Raw genomic sequence first — 26,649 nt, forward strand, 5'->3', positions numbered from 1 at the left:
ATTCTGAATGAATTATTGTCAAAGAATCCCATTTCTAAATAAATCAGTATGGTTGACTGAATTGGTTGAGTAAATTATTAAATGACGCCATCTACTAATAAATGTCAATATAACTTGCAGAACTGACAGCAACACATATAAATAGTGGCTAAATAGTGGCTACTATTGAAAATTCAGCGTTTAGTTAATCCTCATAAGCGCTCGTCGTCACAGTTGTAAACACAACAACTTTCTTCTTCCATGAGATGGCATTGCGGCATCTTTGTTTTCAGGCGGAACGTTAAAGAACGTGACACACACCTCCTGGTAATCTTGTATAATTCAACCAATCCGATGACAACTTTGAAGCTCCTGAAGTGTTTCCACTTTTGTGTAACTTATGCAAACGGTCCATGGGCATGACGCATGAGGCTGAGACTAGTGTTGGCATAACAAGAGAAAAGTCTTACCACAACTGACACAATAAACAAATCTAATCTAGGTGTGAGAATATATGACATATGTTATTAAAATAGGTTTGCATGAGTGTACAGCACATCATTTGGCTTGTAAACAGACCATAAAACTAATGAGAACCACTCCAATGGAAGAGAGACTGGATCTAACAGCTGAAAAAACCCCATCTGAAATGACGTGCGTGTGTTGCGCATAAAATATGTTGATGTTTTTTCCGAAGCAGGGGTGTCTGTAGCGTGTAAATATTTTAACTGAAGTTGTCCCTCAAGGCTGCTGTCGCCCTTGGGCGGGTAGAGCTCTCTGCAGGCTTTGAGCAGAGCTGGATTTTTTCCAGCTTGGTTTTTGTGAGGTGGAAGGCCATATAGCAGCAGGCTCCTAACACAGTGCCAGATGACTTTATTATCCAATAGAAACCCAGCGTCTCTTCCCTCTCTCTTACTCTTCTCACATACTGTCTAACCACAGCATCAGACTTGAGGATGATTTATTAGTATAATTCTTTAAATGTGTGTGCGAAATGTGCTGTAATCGTTCTAGTTATGGTCTCCAACGTATATTGTAGAAGTGTTAACAATTAAGCTGTAAAATTCTCTCTCAGGAATATGGGGAAGTCAAGGGAAATGAAATCATTTAGCATGATTATGGTTAAAATCATTTTTGGGTGATTTATAAACTCTCAACACTGCTCTGCACTGCATGGGAACATATTTTATTGTTGACTTTTGTTTATTTGTTTGCTTATTGTTTAATATTACTCACAAGATCTCTTCAGTACAAACTGCATAACCTATACAAAGAGCACGTCTGGTTTCATTAGCTGTGAATCACACTTTGAGTCATAACCAATACATTTCCAGTCCAACAGGACTGGAAAGACTACATCATTCAGTAACACACTGTGACTTCCCCTGTTGGTTACATTAACGGGAATGGGCAAAAAGCCTATTGCTCAATTGCTGAATGCATATACGGATCCACTATGATTGCAAAGCACAAATCCTTGACCACTAACATGAGAGTACTGTAAGTGACGTTTCTCAACTTAGAACAGCTTAGCCAATCAGAGGGCATTTATGTGAAAGTCTTGAGAAAGGGTGTAAAATGTGACTGTTTTGGTGCACAAAACTTTGATCTGTCTGTCTATCTATCTATCTTTTTTTTTTTTAAGAAATTGAAACTTTGAATGTGGAAAAAGAATGCTGAATTGATTCAATTGTTTCAAATCAATGCTGAAACTTTATAGCAGCCAAAAAAATACTGAAAATTGCATCATGGCTTCCAGAAAAATATTAACGTTGATAATGAAAAGGAATATCTTGAGCACCAGATCAGCAAATTATTATGATTTCTGAAGTCATGTGACACTGAATTCAACTTTGCCATCGGTTGAAAAAAAAACAAAAACAGGAAAGCTGTAATTACAGAAATTTGTAATGTTTCACAATATTACTGGTCTTAATGTGTTTTTCATTAAAATTGAAACAGCCTTGGTGAGCATAAGAGACTTCTTCCAAAAAACATTATAACACATTACAGATTCGATTGGTAGTGTAAATATACACTACCAGTCAGAAGTTTTTGAACAGTAAGATTTTTAATGTTTTTCAAATAAGTCTCTTCTGCTCACCAAGCCTGCATTTATTTGATCATTGATTTGAAAGTACAGCAAAAACAGTAAATTTGTAAAAAAAAAAAAAAAAAAAAAAAAATTTTTATTTTATATTTTATATTTTAAAATATAATTTATTCCAGTGATTTTAAAGCTGAATTTTTAGCATCATTACTTCAGTCACATGATCCTTCAGAAATCATTATAATATTCTAATTTTCTGCTAAAAGAAATATTATTATTATTTTGAAATTTTTTTCAGGTTTCTTTGATGAATAGAAAGTTCAGAAGAACAGCATTTATAAATCTTTTGTAACATTATAAATGTCTTTATCCTTGCTTTTAATCAATTTCAAGCATCCTTGCTAAATAAAGGTATTTATTTTTTTTCACATTAGTACTGTTTTGCTGTATTTTGGATCAAAAAAAATGCAGGCTTGGTGAGCAGAAGGGAATTCTTTAAAAAAAAAAACATTAAAAATCTTTTTAAAAACTTTTGACTTTTGACAGGAAAACACAAATGGTTATCTTGTACAGAATGTCAGCTATGCTGTCAGCTATTCTAGTCTCTGTATTTTTAGCACTGGGTAAACTATCCCTTTCATGATTTTGTTTGTGTGTGTCACATTTGGATTTGTTTCTCAGTCATTTTTTTAGTCATGCTCCACTGTTCTCCTGCAATATCCAAGGCTGTCAATGTTTTTGCATGTTTTTTTTTTTTAAAGAGTGGCATGTTGTGTCGACCTAAAAACTTCCACTGTCCCGCTGTTCACTGTCATACTCACATTAAGATGCGCTGCACCCAGAGTTATTTTTTGTGTTTACATCAGCCCTGGATAAGAATACCAGAAATTCTGAGTCGTGTCTCACATTCTTGTTATATTTGTTCACTTTGTTTATGGCTCAGCCCCTTTAATTGCTTGCAAGCTCCATTTCCTGTCAAGCCCTGCCAGGTCTCTCCAGACTACAGAAAATCCTCTCTGCTACCACGCACCTGTTATGTGTGCGTCTGTGTGCAGGACACAGAGGCGCTCTGTGCCTCGTAGTTCAGATGTGCCTTTGTGTGGGTCCGAACAGCCCAGCTGAGTGGTCTTCTACATCCACACACATATACACAGATATATACACAAACTGATGTGTTGATGCTGTTGTGCAATGGTACAAGGAAGCACGCAAGCTATAACAAATGACCCTGTTTGGATGAAAACCGGATAAGAGTTTGCCTCTAGTCTTGTGTTGTTTGCAGTTGTTGACATTTTGGTCAGCATACTAACAAAGGCTGTTCCTTTCAACTGTAGTTTTCCGTGTATCGCAGTGCCGTGACATCCCTATTGAGATGATAGCAGGCGAGGGAGATAAATGACCAATTGAACTGGACTTTCTCTCTCTGCGTGTCTGCGCTCCGCAGTGGCCAGTTAATAACTTGTTTATTCTGCCCGTGCTGGCAGTCTGAGGGGTTTCCTGTTTACTCACTGAGCCGTATGCGTGTGCGCATTTTACAAACAGATACAGGCACAGAAACGGGATGATGCAAGGTAAATAACAGCTTGCTTTCTCTGGTTGATATACTGAGCAGGGGATGACAATAGTTTGTTGTCCTGCGGCCATTGTATAAGAGTTTCGAGCCGGATGATGGAACTGTCACTTGTTTTGCATCATATGTCATTATTTTCGAGCAAACATACGTATGTTTATGGATATAGCTGTGGACTATGTAACGCTGGCAGTGTGAACAGAAAAAATGTTGTTGTTGAGCCCTGCTGAGGAAAGATGAATGTGTGTTGTGATGCCTCATTACGGCAACAACATGAGGTGAAGCCCCTTCACAGAGAGGAGTAGATTAACGTGTCAAACTCAATTCATATCTGTCAGCGCAGGAGCAACGCTTCACAGGAAATACCTGGAACTCACTCAGACTTCTCGTGTCCCACCTTCATCTCCTGCTATTTCCTGAAAAACCACCACCATGACAACATACAAATGTTAAACTCGCTATTTTTTCCAAGAAACTGGGTGGCTGTGAGACTTGTGCCCTTTGGATTGTACTAAGGCTTGCCGTGGATCGTGATGACTGGTCAGGAAAAAAAGGAGCTAAGAACTGTGGAAGGAGAGCGATGTATATTTACATTACATTTAGTCATTTAGTAGACGCGACTTACAAATGAGAAATAGAAACAATCGAAAAACAAACAAAAGAGCAGTTGTATGTAAGTGCTGTGACACGTCTTGGTTAGTCTAATGCAGTAAATGTAGCATTTAAATAAAAAAAAAATAGAAATATAGATATAATAGAAAAACAACAGAGAACGCTAGTGTTAATGTCTCCCATCTCACTTTCTCCTCCAACTTAAAAATCGCCCTACATCGCTGTAGAAGTACCAGCCCAGTGTTTACAAAGTGAACATGCAAAGAAGGTCAAACACCCTTTACAAAAAAAGAAAATAACTAGTCGTTTTGCTAGATAAGACCCTTATTTCTCGGTTTGGAGCCCTTTAAAGCTGCATTGAAACTGCATTTTGGAAGTTCAAACTCAGGAGCACCATAATTCTTTGTTATATGGAGAGAAAGGCTGAAACGTTTTCCTCAAAAAAACATAATTTCTTTACGACAGAGGAAAGACATGAACATCTTGGATGACAAGGGGGTGAGTACATTTTCTGCAAATTTTCGTTCTGGAAGTGAACTACTCCTTTAATGCCGTACTATAGACTTTTTTTCACACAAGGAGTCTAAACTCCCCCCGGATATCGAGGATGGCATCTAGCATTTCTTGTCTCTGCCATTTATAAGCTCTTTCATTAGCTGTGGTCTACTAAAAGCCTCAAAAGCATCAGGGCTAAAGTGGAAAGAATAAAGACGCAAAGAGGAAGTTTTATTCGTCCACAGGCATCTTCTCTTTCTCTTCTCTTCTTCCTATTGCTAGGAAATCAGTGAAGACTTACATCGCTTCTCTTGTTGCCCTTTGACTGAAAATTACAACCCACAGCCAGACAATGTGGTTGTTGTATTAGTTTGTTTTCTGAGTTTTGTATTCCGAGTTGTGTTGTGGTAAAAATAGCAACAGGTAGCACCAGTAGGTTACAGAGTGCAACCATTTTACATCATCGAAATAATGGCACCCCCCATTGCAGTGATGTTTCACAAAGACGGGGGAGTGAATTCCAGTATTTAGGGTTTGTTCTACTGATGGACCTTCCACCCAGAGGACAGTCAAAACTCAAGCAGTGTTGTAAATTGGCTCTGGAGGACACAAGGACATAGTGATATGTGCAGAAGAAAGCAACAATTTGGGATTAGGTACTGGTTCTTTTCAAATCTTCTGATGGTCACATCAAAGTCTTTGTGAGCTGATCTGCACATGTTTGCTATGATTTTCCTTACAGTGTCAGCACCAGACAGCAGCTTTGTGTTAGCTCAACACATAAATTCACCAGTAAAAAAAGGCTTTGTTTCCTTTGTCGATGGTAAGAATAGAGTCAGGTTGACACTGCAAGACTGTGCTGTGTGTGGAAGAAAAAGCTGTTGTGCATAACTCAGACAGCTGTGCTGGATCAAAGCTTTCTGGGTGTTGGGATCTGTAGCATCTGGAAGTGGGTCAAAACTGGCTCTTGCTCCAACTGATGACAGTCTTCTGCAGCACTCGCTCTTCGTGAACAAAGTGACCTGCAGATGCAGCACTGGGCGGTGTGGCTGGTTTTATAGCTGTTTTGTTAGCAGTTTCTCTGGTAGTACGTATTTATGCAACTTACTTTTGCATTGACTTTTCATAAATGTGAACTCATATTAACTCAAAAAATGTTGTGTACAATACAAAAAGCTTCCTCTGTAGTCCAGCCCTTAGTTGCTTCAGTCCATTCATGGTTTGAACCCATTTGTGACCCTGGACCACAAAAACAGTCATAAGTAGGACGGGTATATTTGTGGCAATAGCCAACAATACATTGTATGGGTCAAAATTATTGATTTTTCTTTTATGCCAAAAATCATTAGGATATTAAGTAAAGATCATGTTCCATGAAGATATTTTGTAAATGTTCTGCTATAAATATATCAAAACATAATTTTTAATTAGTAATATGTATTGCTAAGAACTTAATTTGGATAAATTTAAAGGTGTTTTTTTTTGCACTGGATTTTTAAATAGTTATAATAGGTATCTTGGTCACATATTATCCTATCCCAATAAACTATCTTATTTCATTTATTTGAAAACAAAATCTTTTGTAACAAGATATACATCTTAGCTGTTACTTGTGATCAGTATAATGTATCCTTTTTTACTTTTACTGTACATGTATAGGACATATGGCCTTTATCAGGTGATCAATACATTCCAGGGGTTTCGTTCTGCACATGGAGCTGGTTTTGAGTCTTACCTGAGCTTAGCAGTGCATTCAAGGCTGACAAAGTGTATTAGTGTTCCTCTTCCTGTCTTCTTCCACCACCCTTTCTCACGGCTTGACCTTTGCCCCGGTTTTGTCTCTGCCAGTCTCCAGCTGATCCCCCCTCCATGGTATTATGCCTCAGGCTGTTTTGAAAACTTCTTTACAAAAGCAGATGAACAAGATATTTAAACTCAGACTGTCATCTCTATTTGCTTTACCAGATCTCATGATCATGATCTCTAAGCAAACACACTGTGTAATTTGTTATAGCTAAGGTTATCAAATAAATATTTGAAGAGTTCAGATGTAAAACCAGCTAAAAGACATCTCGGTCAAAAATGAGATAATGATACTGAGTGAATGCTCTCGACACATAGTATACGTCCATCAAATACTTTTTCTTCAAACTTGCTAAAATACTAGCCTCAACCCAATCAGAAGTACCGGTACTTACATAGAAACCTATACATCTGAGGCTGATAAAAATGCATTTTTTAAAGAAGTCTCCAACTTCCGCCAATATGAATCAATGATTTTAATGACATCACCATCACACTTCAGCTTCTCATCAAACCTTCTGTCCAATCAAATGCTCTCTAGAATCCGAAGCATCCTGCCCCCTATAAATAGACCCCGAAGCTGTGGCTGAAATCGGTCACTTGTTCACAGAATTTGTATTTTCTGTATGGTGAATGTCACATAGTGCACTATATAGGGAATAAGGAGCGATTTAGACAGTGTAAATATGCATTCCGTTGGGGCGAATGAAGTCTGGTTTCACTTTGTATCACACGAACTGCCTGCTCCAGACCGGAGACAAGATAGCACAGAGCGGATCACATGCACGACTCAGCGCAGATCACAAAACGCATCAGCCGCATAGATAATGCAATATGGATGAGATTGTGGCTGTCAGATACTGCTTTACCCAGCTCAACGGCTCTGGCCCAAGCTGTGATATATGCTATTGGCTATTTAAAAAAGGCCTTAGTTTCAGTTGAAATTACATCAACACAGAATAATGCAGCATGTTTCAAAGCACTTTAGTGGACCTTTAAAAGCAAAACGCTGCTTTGTTTATAGCAGCAACTGAGGAAACACTGTATTGCTGCTGTTCCATAAGCGCCACCTGTTGTCAGAGCGAGAATTTGCATTCTGATTCAGTCCGTCTACTGTTATTGTTCCCTGCAGTTAGGGTTGTCCAAAGGGTCCGGGTTCGGTACTTTCGGTACTGAAATTTTAAAAACGTCCATTTCCTGCTCACATTTGAGCGCTGTTGAGTCGATTTGTTATAAATACACATACATATTTTTTTTTACAAATCAAAATATAAAAAAGTTTAAAGGATTTATGATGATGATGACCGTTAAAACGCATAGTCACAGATTTGTGAAAAGGGTCCATTGTAGCCAAACACAGTCATGTCTGTTGAGCGCGTGAACACTGTGGCCGATCAGCGATGTTTAAAAATCGGCTCAACAGCGCCAAACCTGGTACCTTTTGACAACCCTACCTGCAGTTGTTATAATTTCACAAAGCCAAGGTGAGACCATTCTGTTTTTGCTTTCAATGCTGAAATTACACAATCTAATTTACATCAAAAACTGCTTATGCTACATCTAACATGTTTGCTTGGATCATGATTAAAATGCAGAGGTTTTGCAGCTGTTCCATGCATTCTGATTCATATAAAGGTAGAGAAAGTCAGGGAAAAAATGTGATAAACCATCAAACTGCTAGAAAAAAATGTGATACCGATTTTTGGTCAAACCACCAAGCAATGCTCTGGCCTATGTGTGTAGAATGGATTGATATGTCCTCTCTTTGGGCTTCATATAAGGTGTGTGTCTGTGATCCACAGAGACCGAGCCTGACACAGAAGAGCTGCGTACACCCAACCATGTCTACAGAGATGATGATGCAGTCCTGCCTCATGGACCGAAGCAGCAGCTTTTTTAAGGTAAGACACATCGCTGCTCCCCTCTGAGCTTTGCCTTGTTATCTCTATGTGTCTGCCTGCATGTTAGATGTAAATTTGCATGTGCTATGTGTTATCATCATCTAACTAAGCTTCCTATATTAAAAAGCCGGGTTCGCTTAAGTAATTTAGATACAGTTTACACCTGTGGATAGCTGCATAAACTTATTATATATATATTTTTTGTTTCTAAGACTAGTCATAAAGTATTAAGTCTGTTGTATAAAAATGTACACGAGTCTTATTTGAATCCAAGACGTCCATACAATGAAAGTCAAAAGGGGTTCAGATTCAGAATAATGCTGTTTTGGACTCCACTAACTTCGACTGTGTGGACAAATTTTTTTTTTTTTTTTCAAAAATCCTTTTCATGTTCCACAGAAGAAAGAATGTCATACAGGTTTGGAACGACATAGCTAAGTGATGACATTTACAGTTTTGGATAAACTGTTCTATTAAGTTTATCTCAAGTTGATCCCAAGTTGTAAATGTTTTGTGATTCAATCAGTCAAAAACACATTCATAAGTAGTCAGAAATGTACTTGACCATCTGGCCTACAAATTGACACCATGATTGAATGACACTATAGTTTACATTTTACACAGTAATGTGTAACCAGCAATAAATGACACACTGAAATGAATGAATGAGCTTGCTTTCAGTTTGCGTCCTACTTTAGAGTCAGACAGAGCGCAGGTTAGTCAGGGCCTCTGGAGACCCCGTGGAATGCTGCTCTGTCTGTTCACAGTGCCAGCACTAAAGCTGCAGAGCTTAAGAGGTTCTCAGAGGATGATAGATGCAGTTGTTGTCTCTGCAAGCTATTCTTCCAGCAAACATAAAGAGTTTTTTGTGTGAATGTTTATGTAATTATTTCAGGGTGACCTTGCTATTCCCTCCAGCATGTGTTGTGATTATTTCACGCAGGAGGAAGTTGTAGTCGCAAGTGCAAGCTTTGTTACATGTAAACAATCAGATGCAGCCAAAGGCAAATAAATCAGGCTTTCGCTCCGACTCTAATCGGCCCGTGATGAATGCATGATAAGATTATGAGTGTCAGTGAACAAAAATTTATATTCCTCCTTGTTTCCTTAACAGAAAACACTCCCGTAACATCTCTCCTCTGTCATCAGTTTAGATGATCCTTCAGTGGAATGTGGTGAGCGGATTGAATTTTACCATTGTCATCTATTAAAGGAACAGTTCCTCAAAAATATTTATTTATTTTTTCCAAACATGTATGACTTTTTTTTTCCGTGGAGGACAAGTGGTGATTTTTCAAAGAATATCCTGGCTGCTCTTTTATAGTATATATTTTTTATTTATATATTAGGAATGCACCTTCATTTTCTGTGAAGAAACAACAACAGTATTACAAAATATAACATTAAAAAGTGTATAAATCACTCGTTTTTCTAAAGAAACATTGTCCAATAGCAACACCAGCAGGTAAAGCTGCATCTCTCTTGCTTCTTCTGAGCCCACTGAGTTATAACAAACACCCTAAAGTGTGCAGTGAGTTTGGTGGGGGATAACTGAGAATGAATAGGGGAAAGTCACGTGAGAGGAGGCATTTGGTTCATGCGATAAATCCCGCCTCTTTTTTGTGAATCAGTCTGAATGAACAATATAATGGCTTTAATGGGAAGACTAATTTAAAGTAAACAACTCATACACTTAGATATAACCACTAGATATAAATGGCATGAAAACATGATCCTTGGGAGTTTTTAGTGAGTAATCAGCTTGGTGAAATTTAAAGTAAATCTCTGTGTCTGTGACCAGTATTTACTGAGCTTTGATAAGTAATGACCAAAAAAAAAAATATATATATATTTAAAAGTTAACTATTAAAAAGAATAGCTAAACATAAGTTCACAAATAAAATATTTTATTTAAATTGTTTAATATTTGTTAAATTGTTTAAAATATCGTTTAAATTTAAATCTTGAGTTATTTTGATAAATGTAAAATGCTTAAAAACACCAACTTGATAAGATTTCTACATGACTTTAATAAATAGAATATTTATTACATTGTTCATGTAAAAATATAAAATAGATTTTATTTTATTTATTTTTTCTTTTTCTAATAGATATTTTTGTGTTACAAAATATGTAGCAAAAGTAATAATTAATATATGTCATGAGTGCACCTTAAAAAAATTTACATCATAACATGAGTTCTGACCTTTGTCACAAAAGACTTTCTTCGTCGCCTTTTTCCCTATTACGTTTTAGAAATCATAAGAAATTATGTATCAGTTCAAAGCTTAGAATCTCAAAATTCATCCTTTGAAAGGCATTTTAAAATCAGACATTGCATTACCATGGAAAATGTACATTAAAATCATATTACAAAATGTTTTCATTCATGAATTCTAAAAATTTAAGTCTGGATAGTGCATTTTTATGTCTGCGTTTAAAAATGGGAGTAGTTAAAGGGTTAACCAAGAAAATGTGACTGGGACATAAATTTACGTTTGATTAAAAAAAACAAAAAAAAAACAATTGTATTAAACAAAAACAAAAAAAAACAAAAAAACAAGACTTTGCCTCTTCATTTTAGAACACCACCGCACACCACTGGAATGCATAATAACAAAATTGTTGTTGATACCAATAATTTAACAGTTATTTTCAGGTCATGGCTAATAACTGATAAATGGTGATAAATGGTTAAAAAACAAAAAAAACAAAAAACGTTATAATGAATTGTTTTAAATGCTACAATTTTTTTTAGATAATTTATATTTATTAATATAATAGAGATTAAAATACTAAACAAAACATAAAAGTTAAGATGTACAAAATTAAATCAAAATCATATTTTTGAGTTTATTAGAGTTTGTTAAAAATCAAGTTAGTTAGGAGTGCCTCAGACAACGGAGGGCTTGTTGAGAACTGCTGCTATGTGATATCATTTACTTTAATTACATGGAAAAGAGTGGCGAAGATGTTCCAGAAAATTTAAACTTTAAACTTTTTATTCCACGGAACAAAGATGAGCATTTGGACTAGTGTGAGGGTGTGTAAATGATGACAGAACGTTGATTTTTGATTGAACAGTCGCTTTAATTGAATAACTGTGCTGCTGTCACTCTGAGTGTTTATATTTCGAACACTCCTCTCAGTGTTAGGGCTGTGTTTGGCTCAAACAAGCGTGCTAGTAAAATGTCAGCACATAGTTTCCTAAAGTCTTGGCTGCTTTGTATGCTGTGAATGACTTTACCTCACGGCTGGTTAAAGAGAGGCACAGATGACTGCAGCATTTGGAAGAGCTCTTGATCTCGCCAGTCTCCAGAACACCAGCCAGCACCTCACAGGCATCACAGTTTCCTAACAAATGTCCAACTGGCCAAAATGCACCTTTTTTCTGCTTCATCACCTGTTTTAATAGCTCATCACTGAAGCTGAAGTCAATCTCTGCTTCTGGATGAATTCATCAAAGCAAGCTGAATGATTTTTATATCAGATCACTTCTGTCTCAGCAGGATTGTGTCTGTTTGCTCTATTAAATGTAAATGATAGGTGGATCTATTGTGGTCATTCTGGCTCAGACATTAGCTCAGAGTAATTTGCTTTCATGTAAATCTGTTTTTAAAATGTATCTTCTGTTTTTCTCTCTCAGTGCTGTCCATAAGGATTATACATTCTCATTTATATATTTTTGTGGAAATACTTTTGCTGGCAAAATTGCTGATGTTTTGGTATAAAATTAAGTGTAGATTTTTTGAAATACAAATTTATTTACACCTCTATAATCTGGTGAAACCAGACAAAATTAATCTTTTTGGACAGGTGGCAAATAAATAATGAAATAAATAGATAAATGCATAAATTATACAGTAAATAATATTACATATTACAAGGGTTGTGGCCAGTATAAGATTTACATTTTTTAATTTTTTATATTTTTTAAGTCTCTTATGCTTACAACAGCTGTGCTTATTTAATTAAAGTACAGTAAAAACAGAAAATGTATTACAATTTAATATACACTACCAGTCAAAAGTTTTTGAACAGTAAGATTTTTAATGTTTTATAAAGAAGTCTCTTCTGCTCACTAAGTCTGCATTTATTTAATCCAAAGTACAGCAAAAACAGTATAATTTTGAAATATATTTACTATTTAAAATAACTGTTTTCTATTTAAATATATTTAAAAATGTAACTTATTCCTGTGTTTTCAAAGCTGAATTTTTAGCATCATTACTCCAGTCACATGATACTTCAGAAATAATTATAATAATCTAATTTGCTACTCAAAAACATTTTATTATTATTATTATTATTATTATGTTGAAAACAGCTGAGTAGAATTCTGTAACATTATAAATGTTTTTACCATCACTTTTGATCAATTTTAAAGCATCCTTGCTAAATAAAAGTATTCATTTCTATAATTTCTTTCCAAAAAAAATATATATATATATATATATATATATATATTATACTGACTGATGTTACAAAAGCGTTTTTTTTAAGAAAAATGCTAACCTTTGGATCTTTCTATTCATCAAAGAATCCTGAAAAGAATGTACTCAGCTGTTTTAAATATTGATAATAATAATAATGATAATAAATGTTTCTATAACAGCATATCAGAATATTAGAATGATTTCTGAGAGATCATGTGACACTGAAGACTGGAGTAATGGTGCTGAAAACATAGATTTGATCACAGGAAAAAAATACATTTTAAATTATATTCTAATAGAAAACAGTTATTTTAAATAGTAAAAATATTTAGAAATTTCACTGTTTTTGCTGTACTTTGGATCAAATGAATGCAGGCTTGGCGAGCACTTCTTTAAAAAACATTACAAATCTTACTGTTCAAAAACCTCTCTATTTTATAGTTCTTAAAACTATCTTAAGTGTCACATGATCCTTTAGAAATCATACTAATATGCTTATTTGTTGCTCAAGAAGACTTTATTATCATATATATATTTTCATTGTTCTTTGATGAATAGAAAGTTGAAAAGAACAGCATTTATTTAAAATAGAAATATTTTGTACCAATGTAAAATTTTTGATCATTTAAAGCATCCTTGCTGAGTAAAAGTATTAATTAAAAACCATACATTATTTAGGTATCATTTTATGATTGTATATATTGGTAGACAAAATACTAAAGTCAATATTAGTATTTGCACATGAAAATACTCTGCTATTTAGGTCATGCTGACAAGTTCAAGGATGAGTTCATGCATGCCTGTTTCTGAGTGTTTTTATTTTGATGATAAGCTTAAAATTATTTTGCGGTATTTCTTGCCTGACTCACGCTTGAAGCACAATGAGCCATATCCAGTCATTGCAGCAAACCAGTTTATTTTAATTTTGGTTTGATAATTATTGACCTTTTAGCAATAATCTACAGCGATTTGGTGTGTCTGAAGCCCTTTCAGGTCTTTACGGACTGCTTTTCTTGGCTGTGAGCTGGATTTTGAAAAGAGCCAAGAGTTGGTGTGTAATTGTGGTTTGCTGACTAAGTCTGAATAAAATGAAGTTAGAGAAATACCTCATGACTATAAGCGGAAAATGCTGGCTCAGATAAAAAAGAAATGCAACAGAAAGTGTAAACGGGTCTTTACTTGTCTGGTTTATGGTCAAGGTTTCACTGAATTCTTGACTGTCTCGTGCATGTGAGTGGTAGTGCTTAAATGGAATTTCTGCAGGCTAAGAGAAGTTCAAGAAGTGGATATAAAAAATAAATAAAAAAAAATAGGGAAAATAAGGGAAAGATGAAAAATAACAACCTGCCCTCTGCTGGCCAATAGGAGGAACTCTGATCTGTGAAAAAATACATTGACAAAACAGCTTTCCCAAGTGTACTTACCCTTACTAACCTAGAATCACTGTGATTCATGTGTGATTATAGCAGTTAGATCAGCAATGAAAAGCATTCTGCCTTACCCAGAATATGTTTTGCTTTTGATATTGTGTATTTAATTTACGTTGACCGTGGTTAAGTGTTTCATCTATCAGTAATCAAAGGAAATGTACAGACAGTGTGCTTTGATGTGTCTGTCTGAATTGTTCTCACTGTTAGTTGTTGAAAGGAAACGGACGCACTTGCTTGGTTAGTGGGAATCATTGCATGATGACTAATTCCAGACAGCCACTTCCCATTCGTACAAAACATCAATGACACACCAGCACATATTCAGAGTGTCTTGAGATTTCCTGCACTTTACACTTATGTTGTGTTTTCTCTGTGTGTGTGTGTGTGCGTGCGTGTGTGTGTGTGTGCGTGTGCTACTACAGCTGATTGACACATTCTCCACGGAGATCTCGGAGCTAAAGCAGGAGATGGTTCTGCCCGCTAAAGAACCAGAAACAGAGATCTTACAGGGGTGAGTCTGTCCTTTATCACTGTCATACTCCTCCTCACTGGCATTAATAGGTTATATTACATGGTGTCCTTGTATATTTTATGATGGGGTTCAAAAGTGAGAGACAACACTGAAAATGTAATTTAAAAAAACAAAACAAAAAACAAATCAACAATATATTTTTTTAAGTGTCAGAGTTAAAGCTGTGTCTGGCATTAAACTTGGACAGGAGTGGCATTTTTATCTGTACAGATCTATGTAGTCATTCTGTATCCTGTATGGCAAGCATGAACTTTATGATTCGTTCTGTTTGTTATTGTACTTCCCATGTTCTCCAGCAGGTGGAGCATGCATTATTTTTGAGCCGTAGGACATTCAGTGATTTTGCAACATGCATTTCCATGAAATTGAAAGGAAGGGCACAGAACAATAAATTCAGGTGTTTCACAATCAACGTTTTAGAAGTTTTAAAAACAACTTAATTGCCAATGAAAACGTGCTTCAATCTCCAATCACCAATGTTTTTCCCTCATTTGATATTCCTGCATTCATAATGAGTTCATTTACAAACGTCACTTACTATGGTTCCTTGAGATGTAAAATATAGTTGTTCTGTTATTTAGGTGCAGTAGTTTTGTTTTTAACAGTGCCGTCAGTGTGGGTTTAGAACGTATGAGGTCTTACTTCCTCTCAAGCCATAGAGAAGTGGGCTGTGACTTGGCTGATTAAAAATATAGACCACAAAGAACAAAATAATTATACAAAAAAAAAAAAAACACGTAAATATTTATGTGTATTTAAATATTATGTATATTATATAATATTAATAAACAACTCAAATCAATAAATAAACAGCTTCACATTAACAGGTTCATAGGTTCCCATTATTATATTATATCCAAATGTATAAGTAATAGCAAATAGCATAGTATAAACACTCTTTTTTTTAAAAGAAATAACTTTTAATCAGCAAGGATGTATTGAGTTCAACCCAAATGACTGGTAAAACATTTATAATGTCACAAAAGATTTGTTTCAAATGAATGCTGTTTTTTTTAAACTATCTATTCATCCAAAATTCTGAAAAAGTATCACATTTTTCACAAAAATATTAATCAGTAAAACAGTTTTTTACATTGATAATAAGAAATGCTATATATAAATAATATATAAATGTTATTTTTATAGGATCATGTGACACAGAAGAATTAAATAAATTATATAAAAAAATATAATAACAGAGAAAACAGTTAATTTAAATTTAGGATTTTAGGTCTGCAATTTTTTTATTCTATTGTTTACTGTATAGTTCACCCAAAAATGAAAATTACCACGATTTACTCAACCTCAAGCCATCCTAGGTATATATAAGTTTCTTCTTTCTGACAGATACAATTAGAGTTATATTAAAAAAAAAATATCCTGGCTCTTCCAAGCTTTACAGTGGCAATGAAAGTCCAATAAAGTGCATCCACCCATTATAAAAAGTACTCCTTACGGCTCCGGGGGTTAATAAAGGCCTCCTGAAGCAAATCAATGCATTTGTGTAAGAAAAATTTTAATTTGTAAAACTTAATAAACCCTAATTTCTAGCTTCCGCTAACTGTTGTACGTGCATTCACGAAAGAGTGGCTTTTCAGCGGATGACTATTGGACTTCTATTGGATTACTGAATCTCAGCAGCCCTTCATAGCCATTATAAAGCTTGGAAGCACCAGGAGATTTTTTAATATAACTCCAATTTTATTTCCAGAAATACATCTAAGGATGGTTTGAGGGTGAGTAAATCATGGGGTAATTTTCATTTTTGGGTGAACTATCCCTTTGAAGTGATTTGACACCTGAAAACATTTGACAGCCACTGCTTTAAACCAAAACCAAGTGTGGTTTTGATCTTGTGTTGCTGTGAAATAAAGGTTACTCTCTCTGTGTATATATCTATAGTCTGGAAGGAGAGGTCAGTGGTCTTTTCCTTCAGTCTTCTGCCTGTGCTGGTGCACCTGGAGTGAGGGATTCTGGCTATGACTCTCTACGCAGACGCATGAGCATCCTGGACAGACTGATGCAGACACACTCTGTATGGTTGCTACTGTCACTCAGCGATGAGGAAGCCAGACGTATTCTGCAGCCGCTGCCGGCAGGGGTAAAGACAAAACCAACCTTGATTAACAATAATAGGTTCTTTTGTTATTTATTTTTGGTCACGTTAATGTGAATTTTATTCGTGTGTCTGTGTTATATCTAGAGTTTTGTGGTGAGGAGGTGTTATAAACTGCAGAAAAAGGTGATTTCCCTTCGTATGGACAATGACGAATTGATTGTTCGGGACTTCCCAGTTAAAGAGAGCCAATATAGTAAGTGGCAGAAGTTTATTTTCATTAGCAGACCACTAATAGTGTGTGTATCCACGTCACCTTTTTCACTTCCTCCTGCCTGGAGTTTTTGTTTTTTTACCTGTCCATTTCCTGTCTAGTTATTTAGAATAGCCATGCATTTCATCAGACTAAACGCTGACCTAGTATTAAACAATACTGAGTATCAGTATGGTAAACAGTTGAAGTCAAAAGTTTACATACACCTTGCGGAATCTCCAAAATGTTAATTATTTTACCAAAATAAGAGGGATCATAGAAAATGCGTGTTATTTTTTATTTACTACTGACCTGAATAAGATATTTCACATAAAGGACGTTTACTTATAGTCCACAAGACAAAATAATAGTTGAATTTATAAAAATGACCCCGTTCGAAAGTTTACATACACTTGATTCTTAATACTGTGCTGTTACCTGAATGATCCAAAGTTGTGTTTTTTGTTTCGTGATAGTTGTTCATGAGTCCCTTGTTTGTCCTGAACAGTTAAACTGCCCGCAGTTCGTCAGAAAAGTCCTTCAGGTCCCACAGATTCATTGGTTTTTCAGAATTTTTTGTATATTTGAACCCTTTCCAACAATGACCGTATGATTTTGAGATCTATCTTTTCACACAAGGACAACTGAGGGACTCATATGCAACTATTACAGAAGGTTCAAACACTCACTGATGCTTCAGAAGGAAAAATGATGCATTGAAAGCCAGGGGTGTAAACTTTTAAATGGAATGAGGATGTGTACATTTTTCTTATTAATCATCATTCATTAATCATATTTTTGTTCATGTAGTACTGCTTTTTGAGAAGCTACCTAAGAGACTTACATGTTTCCCAGAAGACAAAATAAGTTAAAGGGGTCATCGGATGCAAACTTTACTTTTACATGTTGTTTGAACATTAACAGCACACCGACAGAGGCCGCTCCCACGATAGTTGATTGACATGAGTGTCTCACCTCAGATCAGCTGTAGCAGTCAGACCTCCATTGTTTAGATGCCGGAACAGGGATGTAATTTAGACAAGAATATCTCAGATTGAGGTGTTGTGTTGCTGGATGTAATAATGAACATAGTGGTGGTCATTTACTCCCGACATCTAAGCCGCTGAAGATGCAGTGGATTATGTTGGTTTGTGAAGGGAATGCACCTCCAGATCTACATAAATGCATCTATGTTCGCGCAAATCATTCGTGATCCAGCTTCACCTACAGAAGAAGTGAGTATGAGGGTTTTTTTGTGAATCTCTGCAATCACCTTTCCTAATAACGTGCTAGTCAACAAGTTTCACGGCTAAACGCGCTAAATGCGGATAAAGTAAACGATCTCTCAGAGCAGCACATCATTCCACAGAGATTAGAGAGGGGCGGGGCGAGCAGGGCTCATTTGCATTTAAAGGAACAATCCCTCATAATGGGATGATTTTTGCAGAGCTCATTTTAACAAGGTAAAAAGGGTTTTGTTTTACACAACCATTGAGAATTTTTAACCAAAGTATATTATAGACTTTTCATTAAGACCCTAAAGAATCATATCAACTTGTGGAAAATGGGCATCCGATGACCGCTTTAAATTTACCCTGATCTTCAAATTCAAAAAGTTTCTACCCCCCAGCTCTTAATGCGTTGTGTTTCCATTTGGAGCGTCAGAGACCATTTGAACCTTCTGTAATAGTTACATATAAGTCCCTCAGTTGTCCTCAAATAAATCATAAATGCTGCCTTGAGCAGAAGAGGAACTTCCTATGTTTGAATGGTTGTATACATATTTAATATCTGAAAGAGAAAATATTGGTTGGAAGCAAAACTTTTATTAAGTGTATGAATCATTTCGAACAATTTACACAAAATTCCATTCTTCTAATATTTAATGAATGAGGCCAAGTGAATCTTAAAGTATTTGTAAGCATCAGGCTCCAGTTGTGCTATGCTGTTATTCTACTCAAATGAAATCAGTTCTCTCACTGTTTTATCTCCATCAACACAGTTCATGCACTCAGTCCCATCTCTCAGTTTTTCTCTCAGTCTTTGTCTGTCTTTTTCTGCAAATGCAGTAAGTGGGTCAGATCCTGTGCGACTTGTGTAAAGGATGTTTAAAAGTACAAATTTGGCTCTGTTTAGTTTTCCCTTTGAGAGAGACTGTTAGGTCATTCCGGTTTTTCCAATAGCAATTCCTGTGGTGTGTAACTTACTGTGGTGTGTGTGTCTTTATTACAGCTTTTTCTCTGGAGGGCTCAGGGATCAGCTTTGCAGACCTCTTTCGACTGGTGGCGTTCTGCTGTATCAGCAGGTAAGATGATCCCACTCTGAAAAAAAAAAAAAAAAACAGCTTGTTTAGTCTGTTTTATATTTAAAAGAGAGCAGGCAGTGACCTTTATGCTTTGTTGGTATAGATATTAATCATTTATAAGAATTCTAGCTTTATCCTTAAGAAAGTCTAACCTGGTTTAGACTCAAACTAATAATGATTGCACAAGCACAGATCCCAGACTCAGCCCAAAACAACAATTTTAGCTCAACCAATGGAGTGATTTTGAGGTGGGACTATCTGTTTAACCAGCCAATGCACAGAAAATACACCCATAACCTTTCAGAAAATCTCCTGAAGTTCTCAGAATAAACCAAAATGTTTGTGGTAAAGTAAAACCAGATGATGCTCTTTCAGCTGCATTCCAGTGCTAAAGACCAGCATGGATAATAACAGGAAGGAAGGGTCTGACTGGAGTGGTCTCTTTTTGCTTGTCAAAGTTAGTCTTAACCTGTATGCATAGTTAGAGCTTACCTTTATAGACTGAGTTCTGTAATGAAGAGGTTTCTGAGGCATAACCAATCCATGCCAAGTTTGTCAATGCCACGCAGAAAAGTCAGTGGATAAACACAGCCCTCTCTCTGCCAAATGCACCCACATGATTTGATTAACAACTATTCCTCCCTCTCTCTCTTTCTCTCTCTCTCTCTCTCTGACTCATTCTTTCTTTCATTCTCTCCACGAATACACACAAAGACTCTCAGCCCGGATATTCTTGCTCTTTAGTTTTTAGTGTTTGTTATCACTCTAAAAGTCTTTGAAGCTTTTTTGTAATGTTTTTAGCTATTCTCAACATTCGTCTGTCCTCTTTAGGGACGTTCTGCCCTTCACACTGAAGCTGCCCGAGGCCATCGCAGCTGCAAAGACCCCTAAAGATCTGGAGGAGGTGGCTCAGTTAGGAAGAGGTAAGTTTTCTTCGCCATGCATGAATGTTTACTTTCCAGAGTTTTACTGAGCTTAATTGCTGACTGCTGCGTTTCAGTCTTACTCAGACAGCATAAATACTCATCTAATGACCTTCAACTTTTTATGTGTTTATTATATGTCTGTGCGACTGGGTGTAAAAGTGTGTACTGTAAACCTATTGCAGATGTTGTTTGCATTTAATGCAGTTTAGGTCAGAGTTTAATTGGTAGTCAGTGTATCAGAGTTCAGTCATTGTTGAGCACTCAGCAGTTTGACATGGTCACAGCATTTAGCTGATCAAGCTGATTTTTTAGCATCATTCTTCCAGTCGCATGATCCTTCAGAAATCATTCTAATATTCTGATTTGCTGCTCAAAAAGGACAGCATATATTATTAATATGTTGAAAACAGCTGAGTAGATTTTTTTTTCAGGTTTCTTTGATGAATATAAAGTTCAGAAGAACAGCATTTATCTGAAATAGAAATCTTTTGTAACATTATAAATGTCTTGATTGTCATTTAAATCATCATCCGTTTGCGTCACTCATCCATTTAAAGCAATATATTCAAATAGAAAACAGTTATTTTAAATAGTGCAAATATTTTTGCTGTATTTTAGATTAAAGAAATGCAGGCTTGGTGAGCAGAAGAGACATCTTTAAAAAAAAATATTAAAAATCTTACTGTTCAAAAACTTTTGACTGGTAGTGTACACATCTTCAAATTCTTACCAATAACGGACATTTGATAGTTAATTTCATTTTGCCCTATAACTAATAAATTCTGTACTGTTTTCTGTAATGTTTATTCATTTTGCCATTTCCTCAAGATTCAATTTACCAGTTTTAAAGATAACTCCAACTGACTGTTGACCAGAAAGACTATTTTAATATAATTTGAGGAAATTAGTAAAACAATTGAATATCTAATATGGGACAATATCCATTATAATATCCATATTTTGTGCATCCCTAGTAAACAGTATTGAAGTGACCAACTATAGAAAGGTAACAAATTCAGCAATTTTAGACAATAAGTCTTTCTTTTTTATTGTTTTTAAGTCTTAAAGTCTGAGACCCACAGGCTGTTTGTAGAGATGCTGATGAACATGTTGGAGGTTGTAGTGCGACAACATCCGGCATGTTATGAAAAACATCAGTCAGATATATCCTGGAGCACTGACTGTACAGGTGTTACTGTGCCAGCAAACATACAACAACATTCGACACGTGGCATTAAGCAAACAGCTCAGGTGGCTGACATATGCAGATGATGAGACGTTGACTAGGTGTAATCGACCACAGATGTGTTTGACGCTAGTAAATGTCTCTGTCAAACAGAGATCTGCCTGTGTGCTTTGTGTCTGATTCAGACTACGTGTTGTAACTTTGCACTGTACTTGACGTATGTGATATACGATATTCCTGTACTGTGACGTATGAAATCTTGAACACAGAACTGTTTATGTGGACAGATTATGAGGTTCATTACAAAAGAAAATGACCCTTGTAGTTTTATTTAATTATATGGTAGAATGGTTTGACTTGAGGTAAAAAGCTTTAGATTTTATTTGAACTTTTTTCATATATCATAATCTGAAAATTTAAAACGAGTTTAGGAGCATGTTTTAATCTAAGTATTTTTATATATGTATAAGAAATAAAATAGCTTTGAAACGGGATGATCTTTTACTTCTGTGAAATGAGGGAAACATATTTTCCTCAGGAAGATGAGGCCGTCTGAATGGGATAGGTGAGGCAGATTAAAGAATGCCACCTGTAATAATACGGTTAGACAGTAATGAATGTTGAAATGGTTGTGCAGAGTAAAGCTGAGAGCAGTGACGGGTGTGGTACCTCCATACCAGGATCATTTCCAAGAGAAACTCCACCAAGACTAAATTCCAGCTGCTCATTGACTGACTATAATGCCTGGGATAGTGGGGGTGAACTGAGGACAAGAGAAGAGTCCAGAATGACAGCAGACGAGACAAAGGCTGTATAACATAATGTAGTGTTTTAAGTTTGTTTACAGAGAATGAAAGAAAAAAGAGACAGAGTAGATCAAAGAAAAGTACAATTGTATACACAGGTGCATTTTCCAGTTTTTCTACTTCTGCACCGGTGGCACTTCGGGAGAACCGATCTGAGTGATGTAAACCGTTCCCGCTCTTATCCCAGGTTCCATCACTTAATGGCTCAGACTCATCAAGAAAAAACACAAGTTTATTAGTGATCAGAATCAGATTTCCTGTCACACCTATATTTCTGTTGTAGCTTCCCTGGCAAGTTTGGTGTTGCAGTGCTTTTCATGTTACCTCAGTATGAATCACTTGAGTTAAATGTTGCGCTCTGGATTAATGAGTCTGATAAAGAAACAAATGTGAATATTGTTCATTTTCATCTTGACCATAGATGTCACTAAATCCCATCTCAGCATATTTAATGAATGGTTATGGGTTTTATTTCAATATTTTATCAGAACATCAGCATTTGTGTGATTTATTCAAGTTAATTTATTATTATCATTATTATTATTCATGTGCCACTGAAACACAGGGCCAGTAATTTTAATTTTGAGAATGTCATCTGCTATGACACCAGTTTTGTTCTAAACTAATCTTGCAAATGTTTCGGTTTACCTTAAAAATATATTCAATTATGCATCGTATGTACGTGCTAAACTTAATTGCATACACTACCAGTCAAAAGTTTTTGAACAGTAAAATAATTTTTAATGTTTTTAAAAGAAGTCACTTCTGCTTACCAAGCCTGCATTTATTTGATCCAAAGTACAGCAAAAACAGTAAAATTGTGAAATATTTTTACTATTTACATATATATTTTAAAATGTAATTTATTCCTGTGATCAAAGCTGAATTTTCAGCATCATTACTCCAGTCTTCAGTGTCACATAATCCTTCAGAAATCAATCTAATATGCTGTTTTGCTAATCAAGAAACATTTATTACTGTTATTATTATTATTATTATCTATATATAAAGTATATAAAGTAATATGTTTATTTAGCAAGGATGCTTTAAAATGATAAAAAATAATGATAAATACATTTATAATGTTATTATTTCGGATAAATGCTGTTCTCCAGAAACCTTTAAAAAATCTACTCAGCTGTTTTCAACATAATAATAATAATTATAATAATAATAATAGGTTTTTAAAAGGTTTTTGAGCAAATCAGAATTTTAGAATGTTTTCTGAAGGATCATGTGACAATGGAGACAGGAGTATTGATGCTAAAAATTCAGCTTTGAAATGACAGGAATAAAAAATAGTATAATATTTTATAATATTTTAAACAGTAAAAATATATCAGAATTTTACTGTTTTTGTTGTACTTTGGATTAAATGAATGCATGCTTGGTAAGCAGAAGAGGAAAATACATTAAAAAAATTTGACTGGTAGTGTAAATGTTACAATTCATTAGTAAATTAATTCACACATTCTTATTATTTTTTATGTCTTTTATATTTGATATCTATGGTTACAGTGTTGATTCCTAAAAGCTGGAACATGATCAAAGCAAAAAGTATCAGTTTTCTGAAAATACAAGATCACATATTGAAAACAAAGAAAAGTCATTCTCTTGTATTGCATCAGATGAAAACATTTGAAGGGGTGGCGTTTAGTATGAACGAGTGCGCAGTAAGAGAGGAGGAACAGAGAGCTCCAGTGCCTGTCCTCCTCCCACTTCTTCATCAGTATGCATGACTCACACCATTCACAGTCTGCGTATCAGCACTACTCTACCACTCACAACTCAGACAGCAGAGTAGCTGCATGGAGTCTAGACGTGTAAAGTTTTTGTGCTTAAACTGTATACAAGCAGTCTGAAGAGAATACTTGATGATTAGTAGAGTAAGTTTAATTCTCCTGTTCTTTTCTTTGTTTCAGGATTTTGTTAGTTGTTCACTTCAGTGTTTTTTTCCTTAGTTTCTGTCATGGAATTTTGTGGTTTTGTGTTTGCGCACACTATATTATGTCAGTGTGTGTGTATTACAGTGCGGTATGCTCTTTCAGAAGCATTATGTGGAGTGTCTGTTGATATTCTTCTGCATTTTTGTCAATATCTTGAAATTATAGCTTGTTATCTGGAATTCTCGTAAATGACTTCCTTTTTTATTGGTTTGTTCTGTAATTCTCTTCTATGATTGTGTTAAAAATTAAATGCCTTCTTAGTTCAGCAAATTTAGAGAATGAGCTACATTTAAATCAAAATTTGATGTGTTTTTTATTAAAATGGAGTCTCATTGTGTTATCTCTTTATGCAGGTTTCTGGGACTCTGAACTGTGCAATAAAAGGAAGTCTGTGCCTGGGGAGACTGAAGTTTCACAACAGAGACTAAAACAGTGGTTGTCCCCAAGACTTCCGGCCATCCCTTTCACTCGGACCCCTTCTGAACTTGAATGCAGTCAATCCAACGGAGCGCTGTGCTTCATCAATCCCCTCTTCCTGCAGACACACCAAACTAACCCTTCAGCTACAAAGCAAGAATCATCCCCGGGCAACACAGATCGGCAGAACAGGGAGGACAGTGTCGTTTGCCGTGCAAAAAGCACGCAAAACAAATCACACGCAAGTGTGAGTAGATCCAAGAGCGAGCGATCCCCGCCACCTCGGCCCCCACCTCCCCGCTTTGGATCAGCAGTTCTTCGTAAAAAGAAAACCATGCCTGAGAAAGTCTGTTGGATCAAAACGCCTCAGGAAAAGAGCAGCCTGCTGGGGAGGTTGGGATCATCCTTTAGCTCCTTATCACCCTCATCCTCCCCACCCAAAAAATTCAGTAAACCCATCCTGGTGCCCTCATCCCGCAATAAGAATTCCTCCAATCTGCTTGATGCCGACGGTCTCCGCTGCCACATGGCCCTGGATGACCAGACCATTGAGGAAGCCGTGTCTTGGAGCCTGGCCAAGCTGTCCTCGCGCAATTCCACTGCCTTGGAGAACGGCAGCCCCGCGGATGAGCACTGCACCACCGGACGAGAGCGTCTGAGCGACATCAGCATCTCCACCTCATCCTCAGACTCTCTCGACTTCACCCACAGCTTTCCCCTGCCCATAGAGGCCAGTCCCTCCAGAACTGACCGTCCCACTGGTGACAGCAGCCTGGAGGAGGAAGAAGAGGAAGAAGACGATGGCATTAATTTGGAGAGCGACCAGGAGGTGCCACCACCGTTCAAGTCGAAGAAGCAGAATGGCACTGCTACGTTCGTGCTGCCGCGTGCACTGAGAGGACAATTGCGGAAGATGAGCGGCGTTCTTAATTCTCTGATGACGCCCGAGAAGAGAGCCATTCGGAAGATTGTCGAGCAATCCAGGGATAAAGGGACTTACTTTGGCTGCCTGGTGCAGGACTATGTGAGCTTCTTACAGGAGAACCGCGGCTGCCACACATCAGGCTTGGACCTGCTGCAGACTCTCAGGCAGTTCATGACTCAGATGAAGTCCTACCTGCTGCAGAGCTCAGAGCTTGACCCACCAATTGAGTCCCTTATCCCGGAGGATCAAATTGGTAAGTCTTCCTTCCTTGAGTAAAACTGTTCTGTGATAGGAAAGGGAAACTGAATTGTCGCTCTGGCGCCAGTAATTATACAAAGGAAGTAAGGGTGTGCAGCATGTATTATCTATAATAACATCAGGTGTTTTAATGATGTGCAAACTCACGGTATCGTGTATGTTATATGTTTAGTGCATTCGCTATAGACCATAGATGCAAAGTGGCCATCTAAGTTGCTTTAAAGAAAGGCTGTGCTGTCTTGTGCTGTCTTGCAAGTCCACATTTATGTTGTAATGCTGCATATTCTTGTGAAGCCTGCAAAGGTGTGTATTGAAGGTGCTAAGTTGGGAGCTTTGTGGTCTCGAAATGACAAATGGGACATTTTGCGGTCTCATGGACTTCACAGGCATGCAGAGGTCATTGAAAGCACAAGTACACATCAAATGTTCCATTTGGGGCTCGGCCAGTGAGCACTAAACACACTAAATTGATAGTTCTCTGCAGTATTAAAGCACTTAAAGGTCCACTGAAGTGCTTTGAAACACACAGCATTATTGTTGATGTAATTTCAGCTGAAACAGGAAGACAGGGTGGGACATATCAAGCAGACACTTTTTAAAATAGCCGATTGCGTTTTGTTTATTTCACACCTTGGACCAGAGCTGCTGAGCTCAGTAAAGCATATGACAGCATATGATAGCCACAATCTCACCCACATGACTATAAATATAACTGTAATAAAGGACTTTAATGACCCTTTCAATGTGAATTAACTTACTCTCA

General features: G+C 36.3%; 1 protein-coding gene across 4 annotated transcripts in view; it reads left to right on the forward strand.

The window, feature by feature from the left end:
- The window catches only part of rin2a (Ras and Rab interactor 2a), a 42,222-nt gene that overhangs the window by 6,902 nt on the left and 8,671 nt on the right, over positions 1 to 26,649 (forward strand). For 2 of the 4 annotated variants that reach the window (XM_051126281.1, XM_051126280.1), the window contains 7 exons: positions 8,312 to 8,410; positions 14,699 to 14,787; positions 16,711 to 16,909; positions 17,012 to 17,120; positions 19,350 to 19,422; positions 20,254 to 20,345; positions 24,640 to 25,881. In XM_051126281.1, coding sequence (XP_050982238.1) covers positions 8,351 to 8,410; positions 14,699 to 14,787; positions 16,711 to 16,909; positions 17,012 to 17,120; positions 19,350 to 19,422; positions 20,254 to 20,345; positions 24,640 to 25,881 — 1,864 coding nt within the window. In that variant the 5' untranslated portion in view covers positions 8,312 to 8,350. Of the gene's footprint in view, positions 1 to 3,453; positions 3,601 to 8,311; positions 8,411 to 9,524; positions 9,586 to 14,698; positions 14,788 to 16,710; positions 16,910 to 17,011; positions 17,121 to 19,349; positions 19,423 to 20,253; positions 20,346 to 24,639; positions 25,882 to 26,649 lie in introns of those variants that run through there. The other 2 variants (XM_051126283.1, XM_051126282.1) reach the window with 2 other exon arrangements.

The sequence above is a fragment of the Labeo rohita genome, chromosome 13 (genome assembly GCF_022985175.1).
Source record: "Labeo rohita strain BAU-BD-2019 chromosome 13, IGBB_LRoh.1.0, whole genome shotgun sequence".
NCBI classification, from domain to species: domain Eukaryota; kingdom Metazoa; phylum Chordata; class Actinopteri; order Cypriniformes; family Cyprinidae; genus Labeo; species Labeo rohita.